Source organism: Frankliniella occidentalis, unplaced genomic scaffold (genome assembly GCF_000697945.3).
Source record: "Frankliniella occidentalis isolate FOCC.00 unplaced genomic scaffold, Focc_3.1 Scaffold202, whole genome shotgun sequence".
In the NCBI taxonomy this organism is placed as follows: domain Eukaryota; kingdom Metazoa; phylum Arthropoda; class Insecta; order Thysanoptera; family Thripidae; genus Frankliniella; species Frankliniella occidentalis.
The window spans coordinates 201,744-227,853 of NW_026267328.1; the positions used below are offsets into that span (position 1 = coordinate 201,744).

General features: G+C 41.4%; 6 protein-coding genes across 9 annotated transcripts in view; 4 read left to right on the plus strand and 2 right to left on the minus strand.

Annotated features, from left to right (window-relative positions):
* The window catches only part of LOC113205479 (serine/threonine-protein kinase MARK2), a 34,988-nt gene extending 30,432 nt beyond the window's left edge, over positions 1-4,556 (plus strand). For both annotated transcript variants that reach the window (XM_026421126.1, XM_026421128.2), the window contains 9 exons: positions 31-222; positions 306-732; positions 832-1,058; positions 1,157-1,337; positions 1,434-1,613; positions 1,717-2,178; positions 2,274-2,593; positions 2,677-2,860; positions 2,945-4,556. In XM_026421126.1, the coding sequence (XP_026276911.1) occupies positions 31-222; positions 306-732; positions 832-1,058; positions 1,157-1,337; positions 1,434-1,613; positions 1,717-2,178; positions 2,274-2,593; positions 2,677-2,860; positions 2,945-3,085 (2,314 nt within the window). In that variant the 3' untranslated portion in view covers positions 3,086-4,556. The remainder of the gene's footprint in view (positions 1-30; positions 223-305; positions 733-831; positions 1,059-1,156; positions 1,338-1,433; positions 1,614-1,716; positions 2,179-2,273; positions 2,594-2,676; positions 2,861-2,944) is intronic.
* An 868-nt stretch (positions 4,557-5,424) lies between these two features.
* On the plus strand, positions 5,425-6,753 carry LOC113205484 (nucleoside diphosphate kinase). The gene is made up of 4 exons (XM_026421137.2): positions 5,425-5,658; positions 6,108-6,209; positions 6,291-6,403; positions 6,479-6,753. Exons 1-4 carry the CDS (start codon positions 5,530-5,532, stop codon positions 6,594-6,596), a joined length of 462 nt encoding a protein of 153 aa, XP_026276922.1. The 5' UTR covers positions 5,425-5,529; the 3' UTR covers positions 6,597-6,753.
* LOC113205483 (selenoprotein F) lies at positions 6,563-8,648 on the minus strand. Its single transcript, XM_026421136.2, has 6 exons — positions 8,345-8,648; positions 7,975-8,090; positions 7,775-7,890; positions 7,585-7,694; positions 7,349-7,509; positions 6,563-7,263 (listed from the first exon to the last, which is right to left on the minus strand). Exons 1-5 carry the CDS (start codon positions 8,387-8,389, stop codon positions 7,387-7,389), a joined length of 510 nt encoding a protein of 169 aa, XP_026276921.1. The 5' UTR covers positions 8,390-8,648; the 3' UTR covers positions 6,563-7,263; positions 7,349-7,386.
* Positions 8,649-8,837: 189 nt separating this feature from the next.
* On the plus strand, positions 8,838-17,231 carry LOC113205480 (exonuclease mut-7 homolog). Its single transcript, XM_052272365.1, has 15 exons — positions 8,838-8,928; positions 9,450-9,608; positions 9,690-9,827; positions 9,913-10,127; positions 10,211-10,413; positions 10,497-10,681; positions 10,783-10,975; positions 11,062-11,411; positions 11,495-11,638; positions 11,732-11,866; positions 11,959-12,191; positions 13,792-14,013; positions 14,815-14,943; positions 15,343-15,546; positions 16,363-17,231. Exons 2-15 carry the CDS (start codon positions 9,458-9,460, stop codon positions 16,558-16,560), a joined length of 2,700 nt encoding a protein of 899 aa, XP_052128325.1. The 5' UTR covers positions 8,838-8,928; positions 9,450-9,457; the 3' UTR covers positions 16,561-17,231.
* The window catches only part of LOC113205482 (uncharacterized), a 106,056-nt gene continuing 96,929 nt past the window's right edge, over positions 16,984-26,110 (minus strand). The window contains exons 4-5 of the mRNA XM_052272368.1: positions 25,003-25,171; positions 16,984-19,469 (exon numbers count right to left, since the gene is read on the minus strand). Coding sequence (XP_052128328.1) covers positions 19,284-19,469; positions 25,003-25,171 — 355 coding nt within the window. The 3' untranslated portion in view covers positions 16,984-19,283. The remainder of the gene's footprint in view (positions 19,470-25,002; positions 25,172-26,110) is intronic.
* LOC113205481 (uncharacterized) lies at positions 19,828-22,331 on the plus strand. 3 transcript variants are annotated; one of them, XM_052272367.1, is made up of 5 exons: positions 19,828-20,347; positions 20,433-20,961; positions 21,040-21,335; positions 21,413-21,639; positions 21,716-22,331. In XM_052272367.1, exons 1-5 carry the CDS (start codon positions 20,258-20,260, stop codon positions 22,260-22,262), a joined length of 1,689 nt encoding a protein of 562 aa, XP_052128327.1. In that variant the 5' UTR covers positions 19,828-20,257; the 3' UTR covers positions 22,263-22,331. The 3 variants fall into 3 exon arrangements, with proteins under 3 accessions (XP_052128327.1, XP_052128326.1, XP_026276916.1); XM_052272366.1 differs by having other exon boundaries at positions 19,829-20,347; positions 20,433-21,335; XM_026421131.2 differs by having other exon boundaries at positions 19,832-20,347; positions 20,433-21,203.

A 26,110-nucleotide genomic window follows, 5' to 3' on the forward strand; every position in this document is an offset into this window, starting at 1 on the left:
ATAAATAATCTTATGCATTTTTATTTTCAGGGGTGTCTGCACTCAAGCACCTTGCTATTGCATCATAATGGAGTTCTGCCCATATGGTCCATTGTATGACCTATTGAAGAAGGGAGAAAGAATACCTCCAGCTAGACTTGTAAGTTGGTCTAAGCAAATTGCTTCAGGAATGCATTACCTACATCAACACAAAATCATCCACAGAGATCTAAAAAGTCCAAAGTAAGTATTGTTTATTCATTTAAATTTTTTAAGAAATTATTGATCTATTACATATATAATATTTAATTTCCTCCTTATTCCAGTGTTCTAATTGGCGAACATGAAGTGGTGAAGATTAGTGACTTTGGAACTAGTAAGGAATGGAATGAGAAGAGTACCAAGATGAGTTTTGCAGGCACAGTCCAATGGATGGCTCCAGAAATTATCAGAAATGAGCCATGTTCAGAAAAAGTCGACATTTGGTCATTTGGTGTTGTTCTGTGGGAATTACTGACATGTGAAACTCCCTACCGAGATGTTGACTCTTCTGCAGTAATTTGGGGAGTTGGAAGTGCATCATTGCATCTTCCAATTCCTGCTACTTGTCCAAGTGGATTCCGTTTACTTGTCAAGCAATGCTGGGCAGCTAAGCCTCGTAATAGGCCCTCCTTCAAACATATCCTTCTTCACCTAGAAATCGCCTCTATTGAAGTTCTTTGCACACCAGCACAAGATTATTTCAATACTCAAGTGAGTAATTTTCTTGTAATTTAATTTTATTTGCAGCTCATTTAACATAACATTGTACTCACAAAAATTAACTTGATTTTTTTTTTTTTTTGGAAACAGGCCACATGGAAGGAAGAAGTAAGAGAACATATGTCTGTTATGAAATCGGCCAACAACAAACGTCCAATCCTAGAAACTGAGCTCATTGCTAAAAGAGAAGAGGAACTAAGGCATGCTCAAGACATTCGCCAGCATTACGCTCGCAAGCTAGAGAGTGTTAACTCCCTCTGCACACAGCTCAGCTTGTACATGCAACAGCTAGAACAAAGAGAAAAACAACTTGAAAAGTATGTTATTTTCTATTTAAAGTGCTATTTCAGCTTCTTCAAAAATATTCCCTGTCATATTAAATGATGTACCAATATCTTTTTATGCGTTTTTCTAGGCGTGAAAAAAGTTGTCCTTCCCATAAAGGTGGTCGCAACAAAAGGAATGGACGCCCCTTCTTTTGCAAAAGTTCCCAGAGAAGGTTCCCTTCTGAAGAAAATAGCCCCACATCTCCAGAGAATTGTCTTCAATTTTCACCTGCTGCTCCTCCCTATAATTCATCCTGGGAGGTTCAAGAGGTAAAACAAGAATTGTACATACAAAATTGTAAAAAAATATTTCAAATATTTTTTATGTACATGTACTAATATATTTTTGTAATACTATCATTTCAGGCTGTTGTAAAAGCTCCTACATGTGTGCAGCTGAACTCTTTATCCCAACCAGAATGTTTTAAGGCTGCAACCAATGGTCTTCCTGTAGGTGCAAAGAGGGAAGCTAGAATTAGAACAAGAATGCGGAACTCATACAGTAGATCACTTTCAAACCAACAAAGTCCCATTAAAGAAAGAAAGGTAATTTGTAGATACTTGAAACATTTTGGTGACTTTCATGCAATAAAAGTGCTGTTAGTAGTTCAGATTTTTTAAAATTGTTGTGTTTTTCATTCTTTAACAGAACATTGCAACAACTCCTAATGGGAATGTTGAAATACCATCAATCTCTGGCCAGGCTATGGAAATTAGTGAATCAGACAGCAGTCCTGTTTATTCTCCTCAAGCTCCAATTCCAAGGGTTTCCTTCCCTGATTGTACAGTCTCTCCTGTGAGACAGTGCGATCTCAGAAAATCCTGTGGAAGCCCAGACTCCAGTACCGATGCTTTAAACAACAGTTGTGGAGTTGTAAATCCTCTATTTGAGCTGGATATCATCAGATCACCGCTAGAACGTGGCTTAAGATCTTCACTAAGTGACGAGGAACGTGGGCCAAGGTTGCCGGGTAGGCCAGTGCAATTATCCATTCGATCACACTCTCAAAGAAGCAGAAGAATGAATGATGATAAGATTGGTGGCAGTTCGGAGGAAAGCCTCAATGGAAATTCATGCTACAGTTGTCACAGTACAGAACAAGCATTAGATGTAAGTGGGAACCCTGAATAGTTGTATAAAAACTCCATAATTATTTTTATTCTAAATGAAATTAACTAATAACCCGCTGTTTGATGTTCAAACAGGATGAGCTTGAAGTTAATTGCAATGAGCGGTTGACAGTTAAAGATTGTAGTGATGATGACCAAATTGAGTCACTCAGGAGGCGCGTGAGTGAAACTCTGAATGGGAACAGAGTTTCAACATGTTTATCAGAAAATGGAAATACTGAGGCTGACTCTGGACGCAGTACAATACACCTAGGTTGTGCTTCTGGATCAGGACATTCCTCCAGGCGATCTACATGTACCGGCCTTCCTCTGAGCTCTGGTTTGGAAGAAAGCTTCACTGATGATGAGCAGGATGGAGAAAGTGATACACAAACATTTTCTCTCAGAAGAAGAAGGTATGTTTCATCAAGTCATCAAGTTTACCTCAGAATTTTGAACAAGGAAATTTGTTTCACTGTTAGATGTCTTTTTGTTTCAGTGTGGCACGGAGACCTATTCCCCCTGGATGTCGAAGACAAAGAGCGAAACCATTTATCATGCAATTGAATCATTTATCGGATGAAGGTAATACATCTGACCGTAGCAACCTACCATCCAGTAGAGGATCTACCTTAGAGAGCAACCCTGATCGTTGTCCAAGATTGCCAATGAGGTCGCGAAATGTAAGTCTACATGCTGTTACTGAATCAATATGCACATTAATTTAATTTAATCTAATTGATTTAATCTTTCCTATTTAAAATCAGAATCTAGGTGCTAGAACAGGATCAGATGGAAGTTCAAGGTCCACTTCAGGGTCTGAAAGTGAAGAAGATACAGAAGAAATGAGTGTACACACTGTAGATACCCAAATTCACAACTCAGTGTCCTCAAACCCAATTGTGTAGATCTCAAGATAAGCTCACATGTTAGCCAGTATTGTGTTCTTACAATATGATATGATAAGTGTTGGTCACAGTCATACCCCTCCATGTAGTTTAATAAGTAAACTAGAGTAAGATTACTACTAGGTATAGAATAAGGTTCTAGTAGAGCTACAAATTTTTAGATAGAGATGATCACTATTTTGAACTGCACATTGTAGTGTGCATCCTAGAGACGTTGCATACTTTTGAAATGACATTCATTATTGTTTATGCTAATGGAGAGCATGTTTGTTAAATTTTGTTACAATTTAAAACATTTTGAACCTGTTGCAAAAATATTAGATTTGTTAAAAGAAAAAGAAGGGGATGTGCCCTTTACTCCTCTTTTGCACTTGGTCATTCCTATGCTGTAAAGTCAAAGTGCAGAGTTGTTATTTTTTTTTTTACACATTTTTTAAAATTTTTATTTGTTGTTTGTTAAATTTATAATAAAAATATGAAATTTACTAGGCATGCAAATGAAATTCCCAATATTTTCAGCATGGAATGTTTTTAAAACTTGGACTTTCACATCCTATCATGTGCCATTGTGATGACTGAACTATAGTTTGTCTTGGTGAAGTATAGCTATGATTCTGGCTTTGTGAATGTACACTAGGTCATTATCTACTTGATATTATGTTCTGATGAATACTGACATATAGCTCCATTATTTGTCACAACTCAAGGATTACTTAGTCTCAAAGTATCAGTATGTGATATATTTTACTGTTTTGAATTTAAGTTTAATAGGATCCCTAAACTTGAAATGACAAGTTTTGTTTGTTTTGCTTCTTCCTTATCCATTTGTGGTGTGGTGTTGCATAACAAGTGCTGCGTATGTAGACATCACATTTCTTTTAATTTATTGTGTTAAAGATAATCAAACATCATGTTGTGCCTTTTTAAATGTATTATCTACAATCTGATTAGAAAATTAGAAAACTTTTGTTTGATTGTTCTGTTTTATGTTCATGGTATCCAGCTTTGATATTATACTTATTATTACTTCATATTGGACTAGAATTTCTTCATTGGTATTAGTTCTTGTGACCCATTCATATGCAGGATTTGTTATGAAACTCTGGTCTCTTTTGTGTTTTCTATTTATTCAAATAAAATTACCTGTAATTTTTACCGTTGTAAGGGCTGAAATATTTGTAACAGCAATGCAATGGATGAATTTTCTAAGTGATAAAAAAAATCAGCTTATAGTAGTTAACTTGTGCGAGCACACTACCAGATCAACTAGTGTACTGCACTTGAACTACAAATCAATACTAGTGAAAGGAGGCTGTACTTCTGTATTATTGTAAGAAGGACTTCAACCTTTTCTGGTTTAAATATTTGCTCTTGCTGACGGTAGTAGTAAAACTTCTGCTCTGTTTTCAGTTCAGTGTTGTCAGAATTGCTTCAAAGCCCTCAATAACAAATAAAACTTGTGGATTGACAATGTTTCTCTCCTTGTTTTACCTTGTCAACCTGACGCCAACACCAAGCCCTAATAATCACTAGCATAGCACATGAATCAGAACAAAACGTTTCTACATACCAGGTTTTACAAAATGGATTTTGATCAGTAACGCCACCGCAAGTTTCTCCCAAAGCATTTGAAAAGTGTTTATGGTCAGAACTCACGAACACTTCCATGGTTCGACTCTGTGGTAATCCCTGTCTGCAATGATCAATCAAAACACCATCAATTTGACAAAGAATACGCCAATTTGATGAAAATGTGGCCCCAAATTTAATTAAACTTTGACGAATTTACGTCGAATTTACGTCATTTTGATTGATCATTGCAAACTGGGTAAAAAAACGCTGCTGCTTTCAGGTTTGTATTATATCTGACAATGCACACGTAACCCCACTGACCTAGAGTAACGGAAGAATACATACCTATGAACAACTCGTGGTCTTTATCGAGCGATGAGCATAGAACTAATTACATCATCTTTCAGGAATTGGCACCCTCAACACAACTAGAGCCGCAGTGCTTGAGTTGTGGTACTGACTGACTAGATTAAAAAACGCAAAGGATCCCGCGCTTAGCACTGACCGGTTCTTAGCAATTTAGCCAACTCTGAAAATTAAAGTAATACTGTAACTCATATCATATCATGAAGTATCACAATCAGGTAAATTATTCAATTTATATTGTGACGTACTCTGTTTATCCTAGACACATGCCCCCAAAATAGCAAATCAATTCAGTTTTCACCTTCTCCACTGAAAAAGAATGCCGTTGGTGACTCTGGCTCAGAGCGCTCTTTTGTTCTTCCCCTCCACTTCTTCTTCTTCCTTCCTATTAATTCCACTGGCCCGGCTCGAGTGACTTCCGCCGTACAAGCACCTTTCCTGCCAACGCTCTCGTGGTGAACGCATCGCTCCGTCCTTTCAACAACTTGAACAACCACACCGCAACCATGGGCGATGTCACCGAGCGTACCTTCATCATGATCAAGCCCGACGGCGTCCAGCGCGGGCTTGTCGGCAAGATCATCAAGAGGTTCGAGTCCAAGGGTTTCAAGCTCGTCGGCCTCAAGTTCGTCTGGGTGAGTATCATGGTGTGGCGGCTGTCCCTGTACCTGTGCTTTGCGACACGGTTCGTGGTCAAGGTCTTTTCTGACGCTTGTTCGCTGTTCCCTTCAATTTTCATTGAATTTGATCACTGGAAGCGTCGCGGCCCATGGGGCGTCTGCTGCTGCCGCCGCTGCTCGGGCAGGTTATGGCTGGGTGCTGCTGTGCCTGTGCCCATTCATTCTATAGGTCCTATTACCTCCCGCGGTGACGCGCTTTCGAGCGATTGCGATCGTGTCTATGGGGGTCGACAGCACCCCGCCCGCCATATCTTCCCCTGCGAGGTCTCTGTGCAGAGCTGTCGGGGTTCTGTCATTCTTCCGGGGTTGCCAGCAGGATTGGTGGGAGGGGATTATCTTCATGACGAGTTCAAGGTCGGATCGCCTCTTTGGTACGGCGTCGTCATGTCTGTGTCTTGTTGCAGCCTACTGAGGATCTCCTGAAGCAGCACTATGCTGACCTCTCTGCCCGTCCCTTCTTCCCTGGTCTTGTCAAGTACATGTCCTCTGGACCTGTCGTCCCCATGGTAAGTTTTTCTCATCTGTTTTGGAGTACCTGGAAGTCGCATTATCCTTGCACATCACCAATCTAATAACCTTCTCACTAGGTCTGGGAGGGTTTGAACGTTGTCAAGACTGGTCGTCAAATTCTTGGAGCCACCGATCCCAAGGACTCTGCCCCTGGCACCATCCGTGGTGACCTGTGCATCCAAGTTGGCCGGTAAGTAAAACATCCACCAATATCCTGCTTTAGAACATTTCAGATGTCAAACTCATTGTTTCCTACAATTTCCAGCAACATCATCCACGGCTCTGACTCAGTGGAAGCTGCCAAGAAGGAAATTAGCCTTTGGTTCCAGCCTAAGGAAGTTGTTGACTGGAAGCCTGCCGCCACTTCCTGGGTCTACGAATAAGTCCTCTTTGTCAGTTCAATATATTTATTTAGTACTGCATCAATACCTATTACCTGTATTTTTTTATTTTGTACTGTTCATGTCATTCCGATTTTCACAAATTTTCAAATGAATTTTATATAGCATTACTTAATAAACATATTGATTTGGCTTCAAATATCCTTGTCTGATTTTACCAAGTACCTTTTGTGCTGCCTTGACAGTGGCGGCGAGGTGGTGTCCTCCTGAGAAACCCTTCTAGTGCATTGTAGGTCAGTCACTTTAATTCAATTGTGTCAGAGTTCATCTCTGTCACACTGCCATTGGCCTGCAAATCTGACATGAAGTCACATGCTATCAGTATGGGAAAGTAAATAGAACAGAAAACACTTCTTAGCTATAAATGTGTTGAACAATCAAGAACATTCAATCAAACTCATTAACTTAATGTCAGTAAAACTGAAACCATCCCATCACTTGTTTCGGATTACCTGATTGGTTGAAACTAGCTTAAAGCTGGCTTCTGTTCGCATTCGGCCAACCAGATTACTCAACAAAAATAACAAGGTGTCTTCAGCTTCACAGGAACTAATTCAATCAGCATCGTGGTTTTACAAAAACATTAATACCCGTCAGTTGCCCCTACCAATATGTTGCATTTGCAAACTTGTGAATATTGGCGTAATCTCTACGGATTTGTGAAAGACAAATGTTTAAATGTATTAATTTCTTTAATGTAAACATTTAAAATTACTTAAGTATAAGTTTCTCACCAAAGAATCACAGTACATACTAGTTTGGAATCACAGATTTAAACCATATTGGTTTTCAAGTAATCAGTTTTATCATTTTTCTCAAGTTCTTCTGGAGGTATCAAGTGGGTTCGAAGGAATTCTTCAACAGTATCTGTGTCCCACTTCTCAATTGCTAGCACCTGTCAAAACCAGAAAATTAAATTACAACACAGTTGGACTACTCTCAAACCAATAAAAAGATAATTTGCAAGTACCTCTTGAATATTGCCATCTTCATCAAGCAGTTTGATGACGGGGTCCAGACCTCTCACATATCGGATATTTAAATTGGGAAACTTATCAGGTTTATCACTTTTTACAAAAGCTGAAGCAAATATAAAAATAAATAAAACATTCATGAAAGGTAACTGTATCACAGCTGAAAGTTGATGGTTGGTAGCAAACCTTGAATTTGAGGGTATGCTCCAAATTTGCAGGTGCAAACTTCCAAACGTGCTTTTGGATATCGCTTAACAGCATCAGCATTTTCATCCTTATGGCAACACTGTTTGCAATGGTCCCTAAGAAAAATCGGAATGTGGTTTTAAAAGGATAACCATTGTTACAATATTGCTACTACCTCTACCAATCACAAGGATACTCACTTTAAATCATTAAGTCCATATTTACCAAGCTGGTCACAAGATGAACACAACAAATTAGCTTTGTTAAGCCCTAATGACCAGCAATCTTCAGCGGTAAATTCAGCAGAGGAATATACCTGAAAGATCATACGGTACATAATTAGATGAATGAACACAAGACAATATAAAAATACATATTTTAAAATTTAACAATTTTAAAATTTAACATTCAACATTACAAAAAAAGGTCAATGTATAACACTGACAATATTGCCAGAAATGCAGAAATGTGACATTAACACTAATAGTGCATGAAGTAAAAAGACAACATAACCTTGCTATCAACAAACATACGAGGCCAATAAGGTATTTGGAAAACCACGTCACTCACCAATGCACACAGTAGCCCAAACAATGAAATTGAGAATTTATTCATTTTGACGCGATTTTCAAGGGGAAAATACGTGTCAAAACAAAGTCCGTCGTCTGGCCATTCAGCGGCTGACAGCTCGAGCTCGAAAACAACTTGGGTGCTGACTGCGAATAAGCATGTTTTTCATTTTAACAAGTTAAAAACTCCATCAATTTGATCATACTCCTTCACCCGTTTCTTCTTCTTCTTGTTATTCCAGTTTACATTTTTATATATTGAATAATCTTTAAGAACCAATAGTTCATGTGGGATGTGAGTGTTCGTTCATTTCTCGAACGTTGTACAGTTGGTAACAGAGGTTTGTGTGGCGCTAATGTTCAAATGCAGCGAAAAACCCGTGTGTGCGTGTGTGTGTTTGTGTGTGTGCGCGCGTGTGTGTGTGTTCCGCCGCCGAGACCAGACGACCAAGTTTACATTGCTAGCAGATCCCGACATTCCTAGAGGTAGGTGGCGTTTAGAGAGTCTAAATCCTCGTCGGTCTGTCGTTGTAAATAAAATTTTGCGGTTTGGGAACACATTCTACTTCAAGGCACTAAAGAAAGGTTTCAAATTTATACTTATGTGACGCGTTTAACACAATTCAACGAAAACAGGTTATGTTTGATAGGTTAGGTCTGTTTCGTGGCTGATGAAAAAAATGGCCGCAACTCAGTCACCTGTGGAACTTTAAACTCTTTGGTGTGGTTTTTGCTACTCACAGCGTAAACAATCACTCTCTTTGCAAACAGCATATCAGCGGTAACGAGTGGTACCTTACACCCTTCCGTTCTGCGCCGGCAGATATTTATTTCTCATTGCGGCTTACGTCGACTTACGTCGGGTTACGTTTGCGTGTTTGTCGCATCGAAATAGGTTACGTTTCATTGTTGTTGCTTTAATTTATTACTTTTATAACTCGTTTGCGATCTATCCGATTTGCTTTTGTACAATCGCGTACAATTTCCATCAATTTCTAACTCTGGTATCATCTCGTGACTGATTTCTGTGGTTTTCTATCTCTAGTAGCTTGTAGTCATTGTTTTCTTGCAGTTGTGTTGTTTCTAATGTTTGCCCTTCATTTCAGTTACAGATATGTCAAACCCTAGCCGAAGCAATGGCTACCAAAGACCTCCTCAAGGAAGGAACTATGCAGCAGGACTTCCTGAGAGAATGACAACAACTTTATATTTTACTAATATTCCCCCAGATATTCTGCCCACTCTAAAGAAAAAGTACTCTTTGCGTAAGTATTTTGGTCAGGAACTGGTTTTGCGCCTTCAATTTAGACATATCACACATAATGTTTGTGCTCGTTTAATTTCAGTTAAGAAAAGTGAGCATGTTAGACAACAGTTACTGACATTCTTGGAAACATGTGACAACCCATATGCATCAGCTTTGCAAATTATTGCTGATTGTGAAGATCTGTTACATAACAGAACCAATACGCTTGCATCGTTTGGTGAGTTCAAAAAATTGTTCTAGTCCCTTATATCATGTATATATAAACTTCACTTTTGTCTATGTGTTTAATATTTTGATTGCAGTGATTGAAGAGTTCTGTGGTTGGGCTAGAGCCCATGAAAGGGAAATATGTCACAAATTAACTCCCCAGCTCAAATATGATGCCTTTTGCCTCATAACGATGCAAAAGAATTATGCATTAACAAAGCTAATTATTGATGTGTTGAAAATGCCAGCAGACAAAATGTTATTTGTGGGCAACATTAAAGATTTTGTCCTGGCTAAAAAATATAAGGAGGTGGGTTGGTTTGTCATGGTATTTCAACTCGTCTCTCTTCCACTCTTTGTTTGCTACACATTTGATTCTTCTCCCTGTTGCAGGCATGTCAGTGTTCAGTAGCTCTCGGTCTTGTAAGGGAGTTTCCAATTGATTATTTTGTCCTGCCACTTATACTACAAGATAAGTTGTCAGTAGCTGAGGAGGCACTGATGAAGGAGCCGGCGATGCAAGAAGATCTTGTGCACCGTTTAGATGAGCTATTAGCTGACAGAAATCTTCGTCAAAATGTTGATCATCTTGTCCGGTATGTTTTTTTATACCTCCGCGATTTCTCTTCAGCAAACGCAGACCTTCTCTTCCTAAGTTTATGTGTCTATCTGTTTGCAGGCAATTAGAAGTACCAGATGTCAAGTTGGATAGATTTATGCATCATAAGCCTTTGGGAAAATTAATTGCCAAGCTAGTCAAGACATACAATTTATCGTATGATTTGACACCAAACTTGAATCAAAAGCGTAGTGCTGGTACATTGAATTTCCTGTTTCATAAAAGATTTAGTGAAAGAACTTTGAGTAAGTTTATTTACTGGAGACTGGGTTGTATCTACTTCTATAATAATGTTTTACAATTTCTCACATGCAATTATCTTATGTAACTCCTTTATTTTTTTCAGGCTTAGATTCGTGGAAAGAAATGATATATGATGCAGTGAAAGATAATAAATCTCTTCAATTAGAACTAGTATTATCTCTATCAGCCTATAATGAGCCAGGGGAGGCTTTTTATTGGGCTAATGAATTTTCTGTGTCTCATCACGATTGGCCACAGTACCTTGTGGATTATGTTAAAGAAAACCCTAATGCAAAGTATGGACTTGTTCTCTTCTACTTACATGATCTTTATCTACTATCATTTTATAATTAAATTGCAATAATTTTTTTGTAATTTCCAGGCCTGAGTTTCCACGACCTCAGGACGTAAATGCACAACATAGCGAGAATAATTCTAGTGATTCATTTCATAGTTTGTTGCTGCCAGATTCAGCTATACAGATGGTTGATTCTGAGGAATTACTAAGAGAATGTATGATGTACATTAACAGTCATGATTGCAAAGTTGTTGGCATTGATTCAGAATGGAAACCGGCTTTTGGTGGAAAGCAAAATGAATTGGCTCTCATTCAAATTGCAACATGGGACCGCATATTTATTCTAGATGTTATTGGTATGGCAGGGATACCTGAAGATGCTTGGCATGAGTCATCCCGTCTATTTTTTGAAAACCCTGAAGTATTGAAACTTGGTAAGATTTGGTCTGATCATAAAATTATCTGCTTAGCTAAATTTAAATTTTATTTGACTACCCCAATTTTTTTTTCCTGATAGGTTTTGGTCTTGGAGGAGACATGGTAATGATCAAGGCTGCAATTGCTCCACTTGCAAATATGAAATTAAATGGTTCAGGTTATTTGGATCTCTCACAAGTGTGGCGACGCCTTCAAAATAAAGGAATGACATTTCCTTTCTCCGGTGCGACCAACTTCCAAACTACTGTTATCACAACAATTTTTTACTTATCCTTGTCAGATGTTATAAAGTGCTTTTCATTTATTTCCTGTACAGGTAGGGATGCGAATGCAGGTGGTGAAAGTCTGTCCAGACTTGTTAACCTATGTTTTGGACAAGCATTGAATAAGTCTGATCAATTTTCAAACTGGGAGCAGCGTCCTCTAAGACAGGGACAAATACGTTATGCAGGTGATAATTATGTACACTTGTACTTTGTGTCATCAAATAATCAAAGCTTTTAGAAAACCTGACCAACATTTTGCTCTGTTTTAATTTAACAGCTCTGGATGCATTCTGTCTACTAGAATTGCATAGGGATATGCAGAAATATGCTGAGGCTCAAGGCCTTCCTTTTTTGGAAATAGTTGATGAACTAATCTTGGGCTTCCGCTCTCCAAAGAAGAGTGTTGGTGGTCCCTCTGGCCATCGAAGGGGACGGGGTAGGGGAAGAGGAAGAGGCAGGTACCCAAGAGGTGGCTCATCAAACCCTGGCCAAGGGCCCAGTCACGGCCAGGTGAGGGGTTATTATTACTAAGTTTTATTTTAAGATGTTTTAAGATCTGCTATGACTTTAATCAAGGGCTTTTATTAGAAAATCAGAAAGATGGTTGTTGTTAATATTCTAACTACAAACAGTTACATTAACTTTATTCATTTTTTATTCTGCAAATTGGCTTATGAAATGATGATGTAAATGATTTGGAAACAGGGATATGGTAGCTACATTATACTTTGTGATGAATTGAAGTCTGTATGAGCAGCTGGTCTTTGCTAAACATCTGTAGAATGTTTTGATTTTACCTCTAATTAGATTTATTTAACATATATAATGATGGGATCTAAACTTGAGTTTCTGAGAACAACAAATTTTAATACCCAATGATTTACATTTTTTGAGATGCCAGTGATATATGAATGATCTATATCAATAAATCAAGCCCTCATAAAATACCAGGCGTAAAAACATTTTCAAATGCATGAGGTGCATTAACAGAGTAAAGAGTAAGGGAATAATTTTTATGACAAATGACATTAACTCACTTTCTTAAACAAAACTGTAGTACAATCTATTTCTAATTTTTCAAAGTCTGATATCATTTTGATATATATTTTAGTCAATCCTGTTCTTCTTCATGTTCTGTGATAGGCTAAGTACGCATTGATTATAACTTGGCCAACAATGAAATGTTCAAATTTATGGTGATTTCATGCAAATATTTGTGATCTCATTGTCACTGTGAAGCTTGCTGATTTATCTAGAGCTGTACTGTGAGAGGTAATTGATTTGAAATTTTGATGAGTGCCAATGGTATACTTTCTTGATTGTGTTGAATTGTAATTTTAAATATTACTTTTAATGAGCAGTTTGTTGCAATTGGAATCCTGTTCCAAATTTAATTGATCAAAGGTTTACTTTTTACTTTGTTAACTTTTTTGTAATTTTACCACTAATGTTAAACAAATCTGCTTCCTAGAGTTAATGACATAGCAGGAGTTTATCTCATTTCATCTAGTAACATTATTTTACAAAGTCATTAAGTTAGTTTGTATATTTAAAATGAAATAATTGTACAATGTTACAATCTTAAGGAGCAGGGTCTTACATATTCTATCACCATCTTGCATGTGATTTGTTTTCTGTAAATGAATTTGATCTGGAATTCCTCATGCCAGTAATACATTATGTATAGAGTTTTTACTTTGATCAGCAATGAATTCAATACCAATACTGTCCACACATTGTCGAATTTGTATGTGTGCTATGAAGTGTGAAGTATAGTTTTAGTAGAAGCGTTAACAGTATTGATTGGGAGATTTTGAAACAAACTCAAAAGGAATTTATTTTAATGGTTTTTATTTTTATTTTTTTAAATTTGAATCTTGAGGATGATTTTTAAAAAATAAATAAATGTGCCAGCATCTAGCAATAACAAATCGCTTAGCAGTGTGGTATGACTGAAAGTTAGGATTGCTTGTTATTTTTTATAGTTTTAAACAAGTGTATAGTATTTTTCATACACAGAATAAAATTCCAAGTAACATGAACATCTAGTGTTTTATCGTGTTCTTTTGTCTGTGTCTCATATTGGAACCTTTCGCTGCCGCATCACAAGGAAGAGGCACATGATGAGGACGTGGGTCAGGTTTCCAGCTTCAAGTTCCTCGCCGACGTGATGCTCTGTGGCCTCGGACGGGAGCTGCGGAAGTGCGGCGTGGACTGCATGATACTGGACAAGAGCTTGAAGTCGTATCCGAACGCCGAGGTGGAAGCTGTCTTCAGGCAGATAGCAGAGCAGCGGAGGATCGTCCTCTCTAAGGGCAGCAACGTGGACTGGGTGAGCTAGATTACTAAGGGTACACACACATTAGGAGCTGTACACAGATCACATCATTCTAGTAGGAGGGGTGAAGTGCCCTTTTTTTCTTGACCCAGATTCGTGGTAGAAGTCTTTTAAAAAACTATCATTGGACAAACAAAGGTAGGACGTTTAACAAGTTAGGTCGTTGGGTTCCACGCGGCCACAATATGGACAAGCTTTGCTTGCAATGTTAAATGTTGTTTCCTTGAATCCGGCTGGCAGGAGTGGCATACCACTTGTGGCTTCGAGCTCAAGCACTTGCTCGCCACAATTCGTCTGGCTCGCTGGCTGCAGGCTTCTTGATCATACCATCAGGGGAAAGGTTACGCAAGTAGTAGTTTACCACGGCCTCGCAAACAATTTACTTTACAACTATGACTTTATACCAAATGCCGTACAAAAATTACTCCCCTCTAATAACCAAAAATAGATAAGTGTACAATCTTTATAACTTCATCAAAATTTTCTGTCAAGCAACACCGCTTGATCTGTGCTGGCGCTGGCGGGGGTGTATGGAGGATTTAATACAGTAGTCACGTAACAAAAATCACCTTTGTGCATGCTGAAATTTTCAAAGCTGCGAATTTTAAATGCCTTTAAATTTTTCAGTGCACATTTCAGAAAGATCAGGCTGGCAGTCGCTACCGGTCGCTACACCCCCTTCCCTATCGCGTAGTTCTTTCACAGTAAACGAACAGTAGAACCTGCCTGTTCTGGTAGGCGAAGGCAGCCCGTTTTGCTTAAGGGGTCTTACACCTTTATTCTGCCACTCCACAGTTCTGCAGTGAACTCGGCCCCGAGGACGTCTACGAGGTGGCGTGCTCGGCTGCCCGCGACCAGCTCAAAGAAGTCCTGGAGTACTTTGGCATCAACGTGCAGGAGTCGGATGTCTTCTCGCGCTGCAAGGTTTGTTTGCCCCGGTTTGCCCTCTGTTAGGGAAAAAGCTATGACGTGGGACGTATCGTGAAAGCAGATGATACAAATTTTAAAACCCAAATTCTGACTAGAGACCTCTGCGACGTTTGTATGACGTCATGTGTGAGGTGCCCCCGAATGATTCCCACTCTGAAAATGCAAGTATTATGTGAATATCGCACTCTTGTAGCTACGTGAATGCCTATTTGTAGACTTCAGGGAATGGAAGTGTGACTTGTGTATGAATGGCGTTCACTTACCGGAAAGCGTAATTCACACACTTGCGTTTCCGGGGCATATCCCGTGTAGACATGGTCCAGTATCGACTTTCCTAAAGATTCGCATACTCGAATATAGATGCTAACATGGCTGGCGTTGTGTCTCACGCAGGAATGCAACAGCAACGCGTTTGACCGTGCCGGGCGGGGCCTGCTGATGGAGCTCGCCGGGATGGACGCCGAGGAGAGCGCGGGCTCCGAGGAGGGAGCGGCGGAGGCTGCACCCGCCCCCGCGGAGGTGAAGAGGGGCTGGGTGCTGAGCGACAACTCCAGCAGCATTGCTCAGGGCAGGACGCTGCTCGGGGCAAAGATACAGGTGCGTGGCGTAGCTGCTCGCTTCATATTATAGTCGCCAGCAACTCAGTTAGAGATTACAATTTTTCAAGCAATTAGAGTGCACTGGGAAAGGGGTCGTCCAGAAAGTACCCCCGTCACTCGCGCCGTTGCGGAACAGCCACAGCACAGCCCCTACAGCTTCCTACAGGCTGTTGTAGCGCCTGGTGGGTAGGCAACATCTTGCTTGCAGTGCATGCGTGTACTGCGGGGCGGCCTACCCCGAGTCTCGCAGGCGCTGACCTCCCGTCATTTACCGAATGAATCTCGAAGAAAACTGATGTACTTTCTTGACGATCCGCAGACCAGCCCGCTCTACAGCTGTGTGGAGCCGACGGCCAACCCTGATCTCGGTCCTGAGTGCGTAGAGGCACGAGCAACGAAACGTTGCGCGCCCCAAACCTTTTCCCGTATTGCCTCGGGGAACGTAACGTCCACGTGCTCATGTGGGGTCCCCAAGGAATAGAAATAAGTCACATAGGAATGTCGCCTGACTTCATGGGAAGCATTTCGACGTCACATTTGACGTTATTTCGACGTTATTTCAAGCTTTACTTGATGTCAAAATGAGGTCAAAATGACTTCAGGTTCGTTGATCTTTTTTCCTACTTCTTGCGGTCCTAGTTTTTAAAAATCACAAAAAGAAAGTTCTAACTTTCACCGTTTCTCAAATATTACCCCGAATCAGCAAATTCAACTTTATATCTTTCCGGAAATCTTGAGAAGTCTAATCTCTAGCTAGAGACAGGGATCAACTGGATGTAGAGCGTGTGTTGTCTGATCTCTCCTCGTTCTGCAGATTGAAAAGGTTCCACAAGAAGTCCTCAAGAAGATTGAAATGTTCTACATCTGCGCGGTGTGCGGCAAAGTCTATTGGGTAGGGTCTCATCTCAGCTCTGCTTTGCGCCGTCACAAGGCAAGCGGCACGGTTAAAGTCGTGGGGCAATTCTCCGACGCCGAGGAACACCCTGCGAGGGCTGAAGCCGATGGTGTCTGAATAGAAGCTGTTTAACACAAGGTATATTTCAAAGTTAATTTATTTTTTATAAGAGCATGATGACGCTTCAAATAAAACTGTGCGAGCTTAGGAATACAGCAACGTTCATTAATCCTGTGAATTAAAATACCTCGTTAGCCGTTTTGCTAGTTTGCAAAACGTGGGTGTCGCACGGAACTGTCTGTCTCAAATATAAAAACAAGTCATAAGCCGCGTTGCCTGTCGCTACTGCACGCCTTTGCTTACTATTACTTACCCGAACACCCCGAGAGCACCTTCAGCCTTGTTACAGGGGTGCTTGGGTACGGCACACCTTGAACTTTGTGTTGTAGCAGTGTGCAAGGCTGATCGAGTTGTGTTGTGATCTCATGGTTACGTTATGTAGGGGAAGAAGGTTTGCCGGGAAAAACAGACAAAGGCTGGTTTGCTGTACAAGTACACCATTTCTATTTACACTTGAAAAATTAATGCACCATTGTATTGTGGACAAAGAGACCTAAAAGTACAATATGCTGCTGTACAATGATTCGTTTTATCATTTATTGATACAGTAATAGTAATAATATCATTTTTGCACTAGGGTTGTAATTTAATAAAGAGATTGGAATTCATTTTCCCCTCGATTGTAAGCAATACAACGCAGTATGAAAAATAAATAATCTATTCTTTCACTTTTTTAGTCACACGTGTCCCTCCCTCCCTTTTCTCTCTTACTCTCCACTGTTCACCTCATCCACACCTTACTCTCTGTATCTCTCTCTAAGCTACATGCCAGCAAGAGTACGCGCTCCTGGACGCAGATTCCCCAAAGAAAATAAAATGCGGAAGCTGTACTGCAACATACTGAAAGTCATAAGAACACATGACAGTGGGTTGCGCTACGAAAATTGAATTCTGTACACGGGACTCTGCAGCCAAAGCCTTACTTGTACAAGTACAGGAAAACGCTCAGTGAACGCAAGGCATAATTTACACGGAACAGGGTATGACGACCTGCTGGCACGATGCTTAGATACGCGGGCTTTTCTAATCGTTTAATGTTGAACTAACACATGCCTGGTTTTGCTTCAGCTCAAAAGTTTAACCCTTTTGGAGAGAAAGATGGGAGAAAACTATTACAACATTTGATTAAAATGTGAAGCAGTTTGAAAGAAAGCGACTGACACTGCTTAAATTATAACTGCGGAAAAGCAGGCAGGCAGGCTTCTGCCAACCTATTGTACCGTTTCACTCCTTATGGCAAACAAGAACCAGGCTATCAAGTTTGAATTTTATGAAGACATTTTTAAACAAGAAAATTTTAACAGTATTATAATACGTTTTGGCTCATGTGGACAATTGAACTTGGCATTCCTGCAACGACATGAAGCAGGTTAAACAACCAAGCAAAAGCGTGTTCGATTTTGAGACGCAATTTTGCGTGAGGGTAGGGATAGGTATAAAAATTTAAGAGATTAAGTATGGCTTTGTCTCGAAAACTGGTCCTAAAATATCGGCATATATAACAAAGCGGTGTTTTGATAAGACAAAACACCAAAACAAGACAAGACCTATCAAATTTACACCCTATCGAGGTTCACATCGCCTAAGGCGGACATTTAGGCATTTCCGAAGGTGGAAGATTAGCATGAAGAGATTGGTACATAATGATAAAAACAAAAATGAGTCAGTCTACAGCAGAATAGGAAGTACACGAGGTAACGGCGTCTAACAAAGACATTGTCTAGCTTAGGGGGCTCCCACATTTGTAAAAAAAAGACTCACCTCACATTCTCTGTTTCTCTAGCTCACGTACTGAGAGACACGCCGCGGAACAACGTAAAACATCTGCACTCGTCAAAATTTTAAAACTTAAGTCGAATATTGTGTAAAAATAACTTCATTCCGTAAATACACTTCACGTACCCGCTGTTCCTCTCTGTCTCTCTTTCACACGCACACACACACACACATGTGCTCACATTTTTTTCTCGCACTCTCTCTTTCCAAATCGCTTTGCCGACAAGGCCCACGTTCAACCCCCTGTCAACGGCCACGCCTAACATACCCGCCTCGGCGCCACGCTACCCTACGCTCGAGGGCAACCCTTTGCGAGGTTCCCGTAGGGTCGGCAATCACAGTCAACAAGCCTGTCCGGCAAGCACTGACCAAAAACAAATTATTATTGCGTACAAAACGTGTATTTTATATTACAACTACGCCTCGTATGAAGAAAATAATAATTATAATAATTACAATAAATAAGTTAAAAACAAAGCAGTAAAGGGGTGTATCACGTTATCACAGGGTGGGGCCTCCGTTGACAAGCGGCCTGGCCGGTCCTGGCCGGTCCGTCGCCGTGCCGTCGCGTCGTCGCTCACACTCACACCTCGTCACATATGCCGTCACAAAATCACCCGGCCCATTCTTTCTCTTTTGTTTTTTGTAAAAAACAAAAAAGAAACATTTGGGGCTTTTATCCTAACTTTTTATCATTTCGGGCGTGACGGCGTTTGTGCCCTTTCGCCCCTTCTCAAGAGGCCGCCGACGACGCAGTCTTAAAACAAAAGTGGTCCGCGCCTCACCACCGTTTCACACGCACGCACGCACACACTCACACACGCACGCACACTCACTCACGCGTCTACCGACAGCACAAATAAACTTCTCGTATTCGCGTAGCAAAAATAGGGTTCGATTTGGTGGCGAAGCGGGGCGGCGGCTGGCTGGTTCGGCGTGCTCGGCTACTGGACGATGCAGCACTTGCACTTGGGCTTCTTCTTGAGGGTGACGTGCTCCACCTGCGCGGACTCGCCCCCCGACACCGTCCCTCTGGTCACGTCCACGTTGCCGGGCGAAGAGGGCTTGGCGGCGTCCTTGTTGGCGCTGCCGTTGGCGCCGTTCTTGTGCGGCGTGCTCGTCACGGGCGACTGGAAAAGAAGAGGAATAAGACGAGGTCAGTGATTTGAAGCGCCGGAGGAAAAGGGGTTGTGTTAAAGCGGCCGCCGATGCTGAACTTGTGCCATATGTGTCTCCAGTCTTCCATCTTATTCAACGGCAGCAGAGGTTTGCTTTCTACAAATGTTTAATTGTGTAAAAGGTTTTCTATACTATAATCATGCAACGTGCTTCTCAAAGTACAAAGCCAAGCGAGCAGCTATTATGAGGCATTCCAGTCCAGTAAGCTTGATGAGAAGAAGAAAAAAACCGAAGCAATCCTGGCTAAAAAGCAGCATAGAGTTCGTCAGCAGTCATGCGTTAAGGGGTGCTGAACCTCAAAAAAATCGATTTTCGGTTTTTTGCATTTTTTGGACCTTTGGACCTTCCTTAGTTCGGGGCTACTTCGTTTTTGAAGAAATTCGCAAAATTGCGGATTTGGTGAGCGATTTTGTAAAGGTCTGCATAATGACAATTTTCACTTTTTTCGAAAAGTCGCCTAAAGTGCCGTTTTGGACGGTGTGAATCGCTTCCAGCCTTCTGTGGTTTGAATTCCGCGCGCGGTAGACGCCTTCTGTGATTGGAGAGCTCAGAGCCAATCAGAGAAGGTCTCGTGATGGGGTGGAGTGGGGGAAACGCGGCCTGCGCCTTGCAAGCGATTCGAGCCGACTCGAATGCACTGTGACGTCACAGGCACATTCGCTTTTCGCGCCTTTAAACTTCATTGTTGAACTCTGGTGGAAGATAATTTCATGGAACAAATATTTTAACGACGAAGATAATGACAGGAGTCAAGAGAAGGTCGGGGAAAAGGCCCAAAGCGAAGAAGCCACCGCCAAACAGACATCTTCTCGCTAATAGAGTGGCTCAAGTAAGTGGGACGATAGTAATAATCCTAACCCTCGCAGCAACATGGTTATGGTGCCCACCTTCTAATCCCATTATTTTTGTTTCAGGTAAATGAACCTGTGAAGGTTAGCAGTGTACCAGTTAGTTCAAGTTCCAAGAAGCTTACAGAAGAGAATGCCTCTGTTGACCCTACAAGAAAAGACTGGAGTGGTTTCCGAATTATTGACATAGACAAAGTGTTTGGACAGATAGCAGAATTTGTGTGCTGCAACAAATGCAACAACCCTATCAAAATATCTGAAGTAAAACGTGTGGGGCTTAGCTCTCTTTTTGAAATATGTTGTGAAAAGTGTGGTGTTCTGAAAGTGCTTCGAAATTGTGCTGTCATCAAAGATAGTGAGGACAGGACATCGGAACTGAACAAAAGACTTATTCTTGCATCGCATGTACTTGGTTTTAAAAATACTGGCACCAAAACATTCTGTGGATTGATGGACTTGCCTCCCCCTGTTTCTGCTAAGTCATATTATAAAAGTTTGAAAGAATTGCATGCTGTACTGAAAGAAGAAGCAGAAGAGAATATGGTGAAATCTATAGAAGAGGAAAGCAATCTTGAAGGGTCTAATGAAATAAAAGGTAGTGGTGATGGAACATGGCAACGCAAAGGTTACAGTTCAAAGAATGGTGTTGTAACCCTGGTTGGTGCTCGTACAGGGAAGGTTTTAGATGTTGAAGTGCTGACAACTGTCTGCAGTGGCTGTACAAATTATAAAGGACCAAAGGAAGGGGTTGAATATACTGATTGGCTTGAGTCCCACAAACCCAACTGCACTATCAACCACACAGGATCAAGTGGTGCCATGGAAGCCATAGGCGTGGTAAGGATCTTTGAACGTTCGCTTCAACGAGGAGGAGTTAAATTTAAGACTTACATTGGTGATGGAGACAGTAAAACTTATCCTGCACTAGTAAAAGCTAAACCTTATGGTGACGAATTAATTCCTGAAAAAGTATGCATGCTGCATGTTAAAATTTAAGACACCAAAAGTAAGTAGGTAAAACTAATTGTTTCTCTTGCTTTTTGCAGGCTGAATGTGTCGGCCATGTTCAGAAACGCATGGGGACCCGTCTCAGGACTTTGAAGAAGAGTTACTCTGGAAAGAAATTAGCTGATGGAAAATCTATTGGTGGCAGGGGACGCCTCACTGATCAGTGGATAGACAAGCTCTCCAGCTTTTATGGAATGGCAATCAGATCAAGTAGTGATGTTAAAACTATGAAAAACAAAATATGGGCCATATGGCATCATTACAAGTAAGAAAAAAATATCTTGTAATTATTCTAACCCTAAATTATAAGAAAGATTAGTAATATACTTATTTTGTTACAGCTCTACTGATAAGAAACCCACACACCACCTTTGTCCCAAAGGGGAAAACTCATGGTGCAACTACAATAAAGCTAAAAGCAAAGGCACCCTTCCTAAATTCAAGCACAAAGCAGCTCTTCCAGGTGCTGTCCTTACTGCTATCAAGCCAGTGTTCAAAGACCTGAGCAAAGAAGAATTGTTGCAGAAGTGTGTAGGGGGCTATACCCAAAATCCGAATGAAAGCCTCAACAACCTGATCTGGAAAAATGTTCCTAAAACTGTTTTCTGTGGCCGGAAAACCCTGGAAATTGGTGTTCATGATGCAGTTATAGTGTTCAACAGTGGACAAAAGGGACGCCTGAAAGTGTTTGAGAAGTTGGGGATTACACCAGGTCAGTTTTGTGTCTCCTACTGCAATGAAAAGGATACCCTCAGAAAAACAGTAGCTCAGAAGAGAGTTCTAGAGACCACCAAAGAGGCTAGAAAAGCGAAGAGACAGAAGAATAAAGACACAAGTGAAAAGCAGTTAGCAGAGGAAGGTGTCATGTATGCTCCTGGTGCATTTTAGTTGATTTTAGTTGATTATTTTAAATCAGAACAGTGATTTTATGCCGAATAAATGTTGCCAAACTTTAAAGCCGTTTTTCTCCATATTTTGTTTTTCAGTCTTGCGCGCATGATTTCTCAGAAGTGCTTTGACGTATTATCAAACAATTTATAGGAGTTATTCTTTATGGTATTATGCAAAGATTGTCACAGGGGTTTGTTCATTTTCACTTTAGATTTTGATCTATGAATTTTTGAATCTTGTAAAACTTCATTTTTTTAAGTAAAATTCTTATCTTTGCTATATCTTTGTTCAAAATATTTTTATCAAGAAACCCCTGTGACAAGTTTTAGGTACCTATAGTACCTTCCTTCCCTCAAAGTACTGAGGCTGTAGGTGCCAAGGTGTCCATAAAATGATGCGCGCAAGAAATTTATACCTTTTGCATCAAATGTTATAACCGCTACCCATCTCAACTAGCTTGACTAGTACATTCATGGAAAAAAATAGAGAATGCCTCCTAACTAGAAGGTATTTGGTGCTGCTAGCCAAATGTTGCTATCCCTCACCGTTTTCTCCTAAAAAATTCACCAAAAAGGTCCAAAAAATGCAATTTTGAGGTTCAGCACCCCTTAAAAGCAGAAAACGTTGCTCTTACGCGAGCTGAATCATTAGTAATTTTGGTATTTTTTGATTTTATTCATTAAGTACACAAAAAGGTTTTGGTCATCTGCAGCAATGCGCTATTATGCTACTTGCTATTGGTTACCGAAGAAGGCTGTCTTACCTCTGTTAGGGGCCTACCGTCTTGCAGCCTTTTATCTGTTCTGTTAGTGCGGGCCGAATCACATCATAGCAAGTGACGTCATCCACCTGAAGAGACTTGGGCATTCAGGTTTCGCACATTTGTTAGAGAGGCTATATACAGAGTAGCTGCGCTGGGGCGTCAGCGCGGGCAAGCGCAATCCCAGCTCGAATGAATATTGCAGTGCCACGAGAGTAATGCAAAAGATATTGCCCCACGCCCACGCCCCCTCTCTTGAAGAACAGAAGAGTAAAATATAAAGGAGACACTTACAACAAGACCTATGCTTTATTCTGCAAAAGTCACATAGGAAGGAATAGCGGAGATTTTGCACTCCATCGTTGATGGTCAAGGAATACATCGGCATAGGTATTTCTTGTTTACGAGTACCTATTTAGATTCGGGCCAAAGGGATATTGAGCGCGAAATTACAGGAGCCATGCAAAGTCTAGAACACACTAAGCCAATTATAAATAAAAGTCAAACTAAAGCCACTTTAAACAACATAGTTTACCAATACAAGAGAACCACCTCTACGTCAACAATACAGTACTTAAGAATATAAAGCAGCATAATGCATAATAAAGTAATGAAACAACCTACAACCGCCATTTAGACTGGAGGCAGTAATGAAATAATTATCCTTACTAAACCTTCAGAACTAAACATCCAATAAATCTCGCACGTGTAGTCTCGCGTGTTTAGAGATTTAAGGAAACAGTTCCCAGTAGAATACATGTAATAATTAGATGAAGTGCTTCCTCAAATGCGAGGCAAGTTACACAAAGACTGCGAAAACTTCATCTACAGTGAACGCTCTAATCATAATCTTAATGCAAAATGCTTGAATAGGGGCACCTTGAATAGGGGATGAATATTAATTAACGTTATATGTATCCATAAAAGGAGGATGCCTTACACAAAATGCCATCAAATTGGTGTCATTTTGATCTTTTAAGTCAAAATATGTTCCTTCCAAATAGGGACGTATTGACTTATTTTTCTCACTGGGATCTCAGACACCCGGTGCGAAATAACCAGAACACAATCGAAATTATGAGGGGAAGTTAAAATCGACGACAAAACGTCATCATTTCGACATTGAATTATCACTACCAACCTTGCCGGGTGGAGGTTGAGTGAAAAGTAATATTGATTATTTTAATGTTACCATTAACATTTGCCTCTTCTCAAATTAGGAATAAGTAATATTTTTAAGTGGAAGCTATTCTACGAATTAATCAATAAGTGAACAAGTCAAGACCTTCAGTGGGGTGAACCAATGAAGTCGAGTAACAATTACCATTCTACACCAAACGTAACAGACAAAATTGCAAAGTGCTTTCAAGAATGAGAAACCGAAACCAGCAAACAATACAAGAATCAAACAGCAAGAACGATCTCACTCTTTGACTTTCTTACAATCACGTTTACCATTAAAAATACAACTACCACCACGTAAAACTAAGAAAAGAAAAGATTCCCAAGGCAACGCAAGAAACTCATCGTTGATCACATGACCGTCACCGGCATGCGATACCATGCAACCATCCCGAACTAAGAGTGCTTTCAAACGAAACAAGACGTGCTCAGACACCGATCCTATTTCTTGCGTTCCTATCAGGGTGTCTTGCACGAGGGCCAATGCGCGGGCTTACTCGCACTTCGCCACAAAGAAAACCGCCAGTGGCCACAAGGTGGGCGCCTAGCATTAGCCCTCTACCAAATCTTAAAGACAGCAGCAGCAGCAAAAGACCAAAGAAAAACAATAACTCACGTGCAAGAAGCTGCCAACTATACGCATTTCTCCAAAAGAGTAAATAACGAAAAACTTCAATAAATTTGTAAAACTTGAGTGTTATTGTTTTTTGTTTTGTATTCTTTTGCCCTTTTGCTGTTTGCTCGTGTGCATGTTCAGCATGCGGTCTGCCGGTGCGGCCGGCGCCAGGGCCTCACCGAGTGCTGGGCCTGCAGGGCCGCCTCGCGCGCGGGGCTGCCCGGCGGCGCGGGCCCCAGCGGCGTGGGGGTGATGGGCTTGCCGCCCTTGATGAGCTCCACGATCTCGTCCGCCTCCCGGCTCAGATCGCCGTCCGGCCGGAACGGGTTGTCCCAGCCGCTGTCGGTGCTGCAACAAGTGGAGATATACACACAGTCAGTATAACATCTCACGAAGCAAAGTAAGTAGGAGTTCACAAAAAAAGAAAAGATAAGGCTCGGTATTTTATTCTGATGAGCGCACAAGCCCAGCCCCGCACCCCCCCCCCTCCGTTTCCACCGTTCCACTTCTCACTTGACGTGACATTTAACGCTCTTTGACGCGCGGCTTCTCGGCGCAAATGTCAGACACGACCAGCGGGAGGAGACGCCCCCGGAAAAGGATTAAACCCCTCTTACACGTTACAGCAACAAAAAACTATAAAACAGAAAGAAAAGACCAAGAATCGACTATTTCAATTTCAATTACTTTGCCAGTGACTTTAGTGTTAAATCATTTTATTTGAAATAAAGTATAAAAGGAGCTGCAACATGGATACTGTAAAATTATCCCTTCAAATATTTCACAGTTGTGTATTTCATGTTTTTCCCCGCGGAGACGAGACTCCGCACTCTCCACCTGCACTTTCGGCAAGGTCGGTCCGTCTGCATGTCCACTGTGTTCGTTGAGAGGGAGCGTGCCAGCATGGTGCCAGGGAGCCCCTGGGCGGGTAGGCCTGCTGCCGCACAGGCGCGCGCGCCACCCGCCGCCGGTTGCCTACCCTCCCGGCGCTCCGCCCTGCTCCGCTCCGCACTGACCTGGGCGCGGCGGGCGTGCCCGGCGTGGTGGAGCCCGACAGCGGGCCGTTCTTCGCCTCCTCCGGCTTGCTCTCCCTCGGCACGGCGACGACGTAGTACAGGACGCCGCCATGGCTGTTGGGCGTCGAGGGCATGGCGCCGGGGCGGAGGAGGGCCTCTTCGGAAGGGAAGGGAGGGCGGGGGGAAGGGGGTGAGCCCCTAGGGCGGGGCCGGGGCCGGAGGCCTCGGGCGAGCGGCCACTGTCACCATACACCTGCACCCGGTCGTGAAG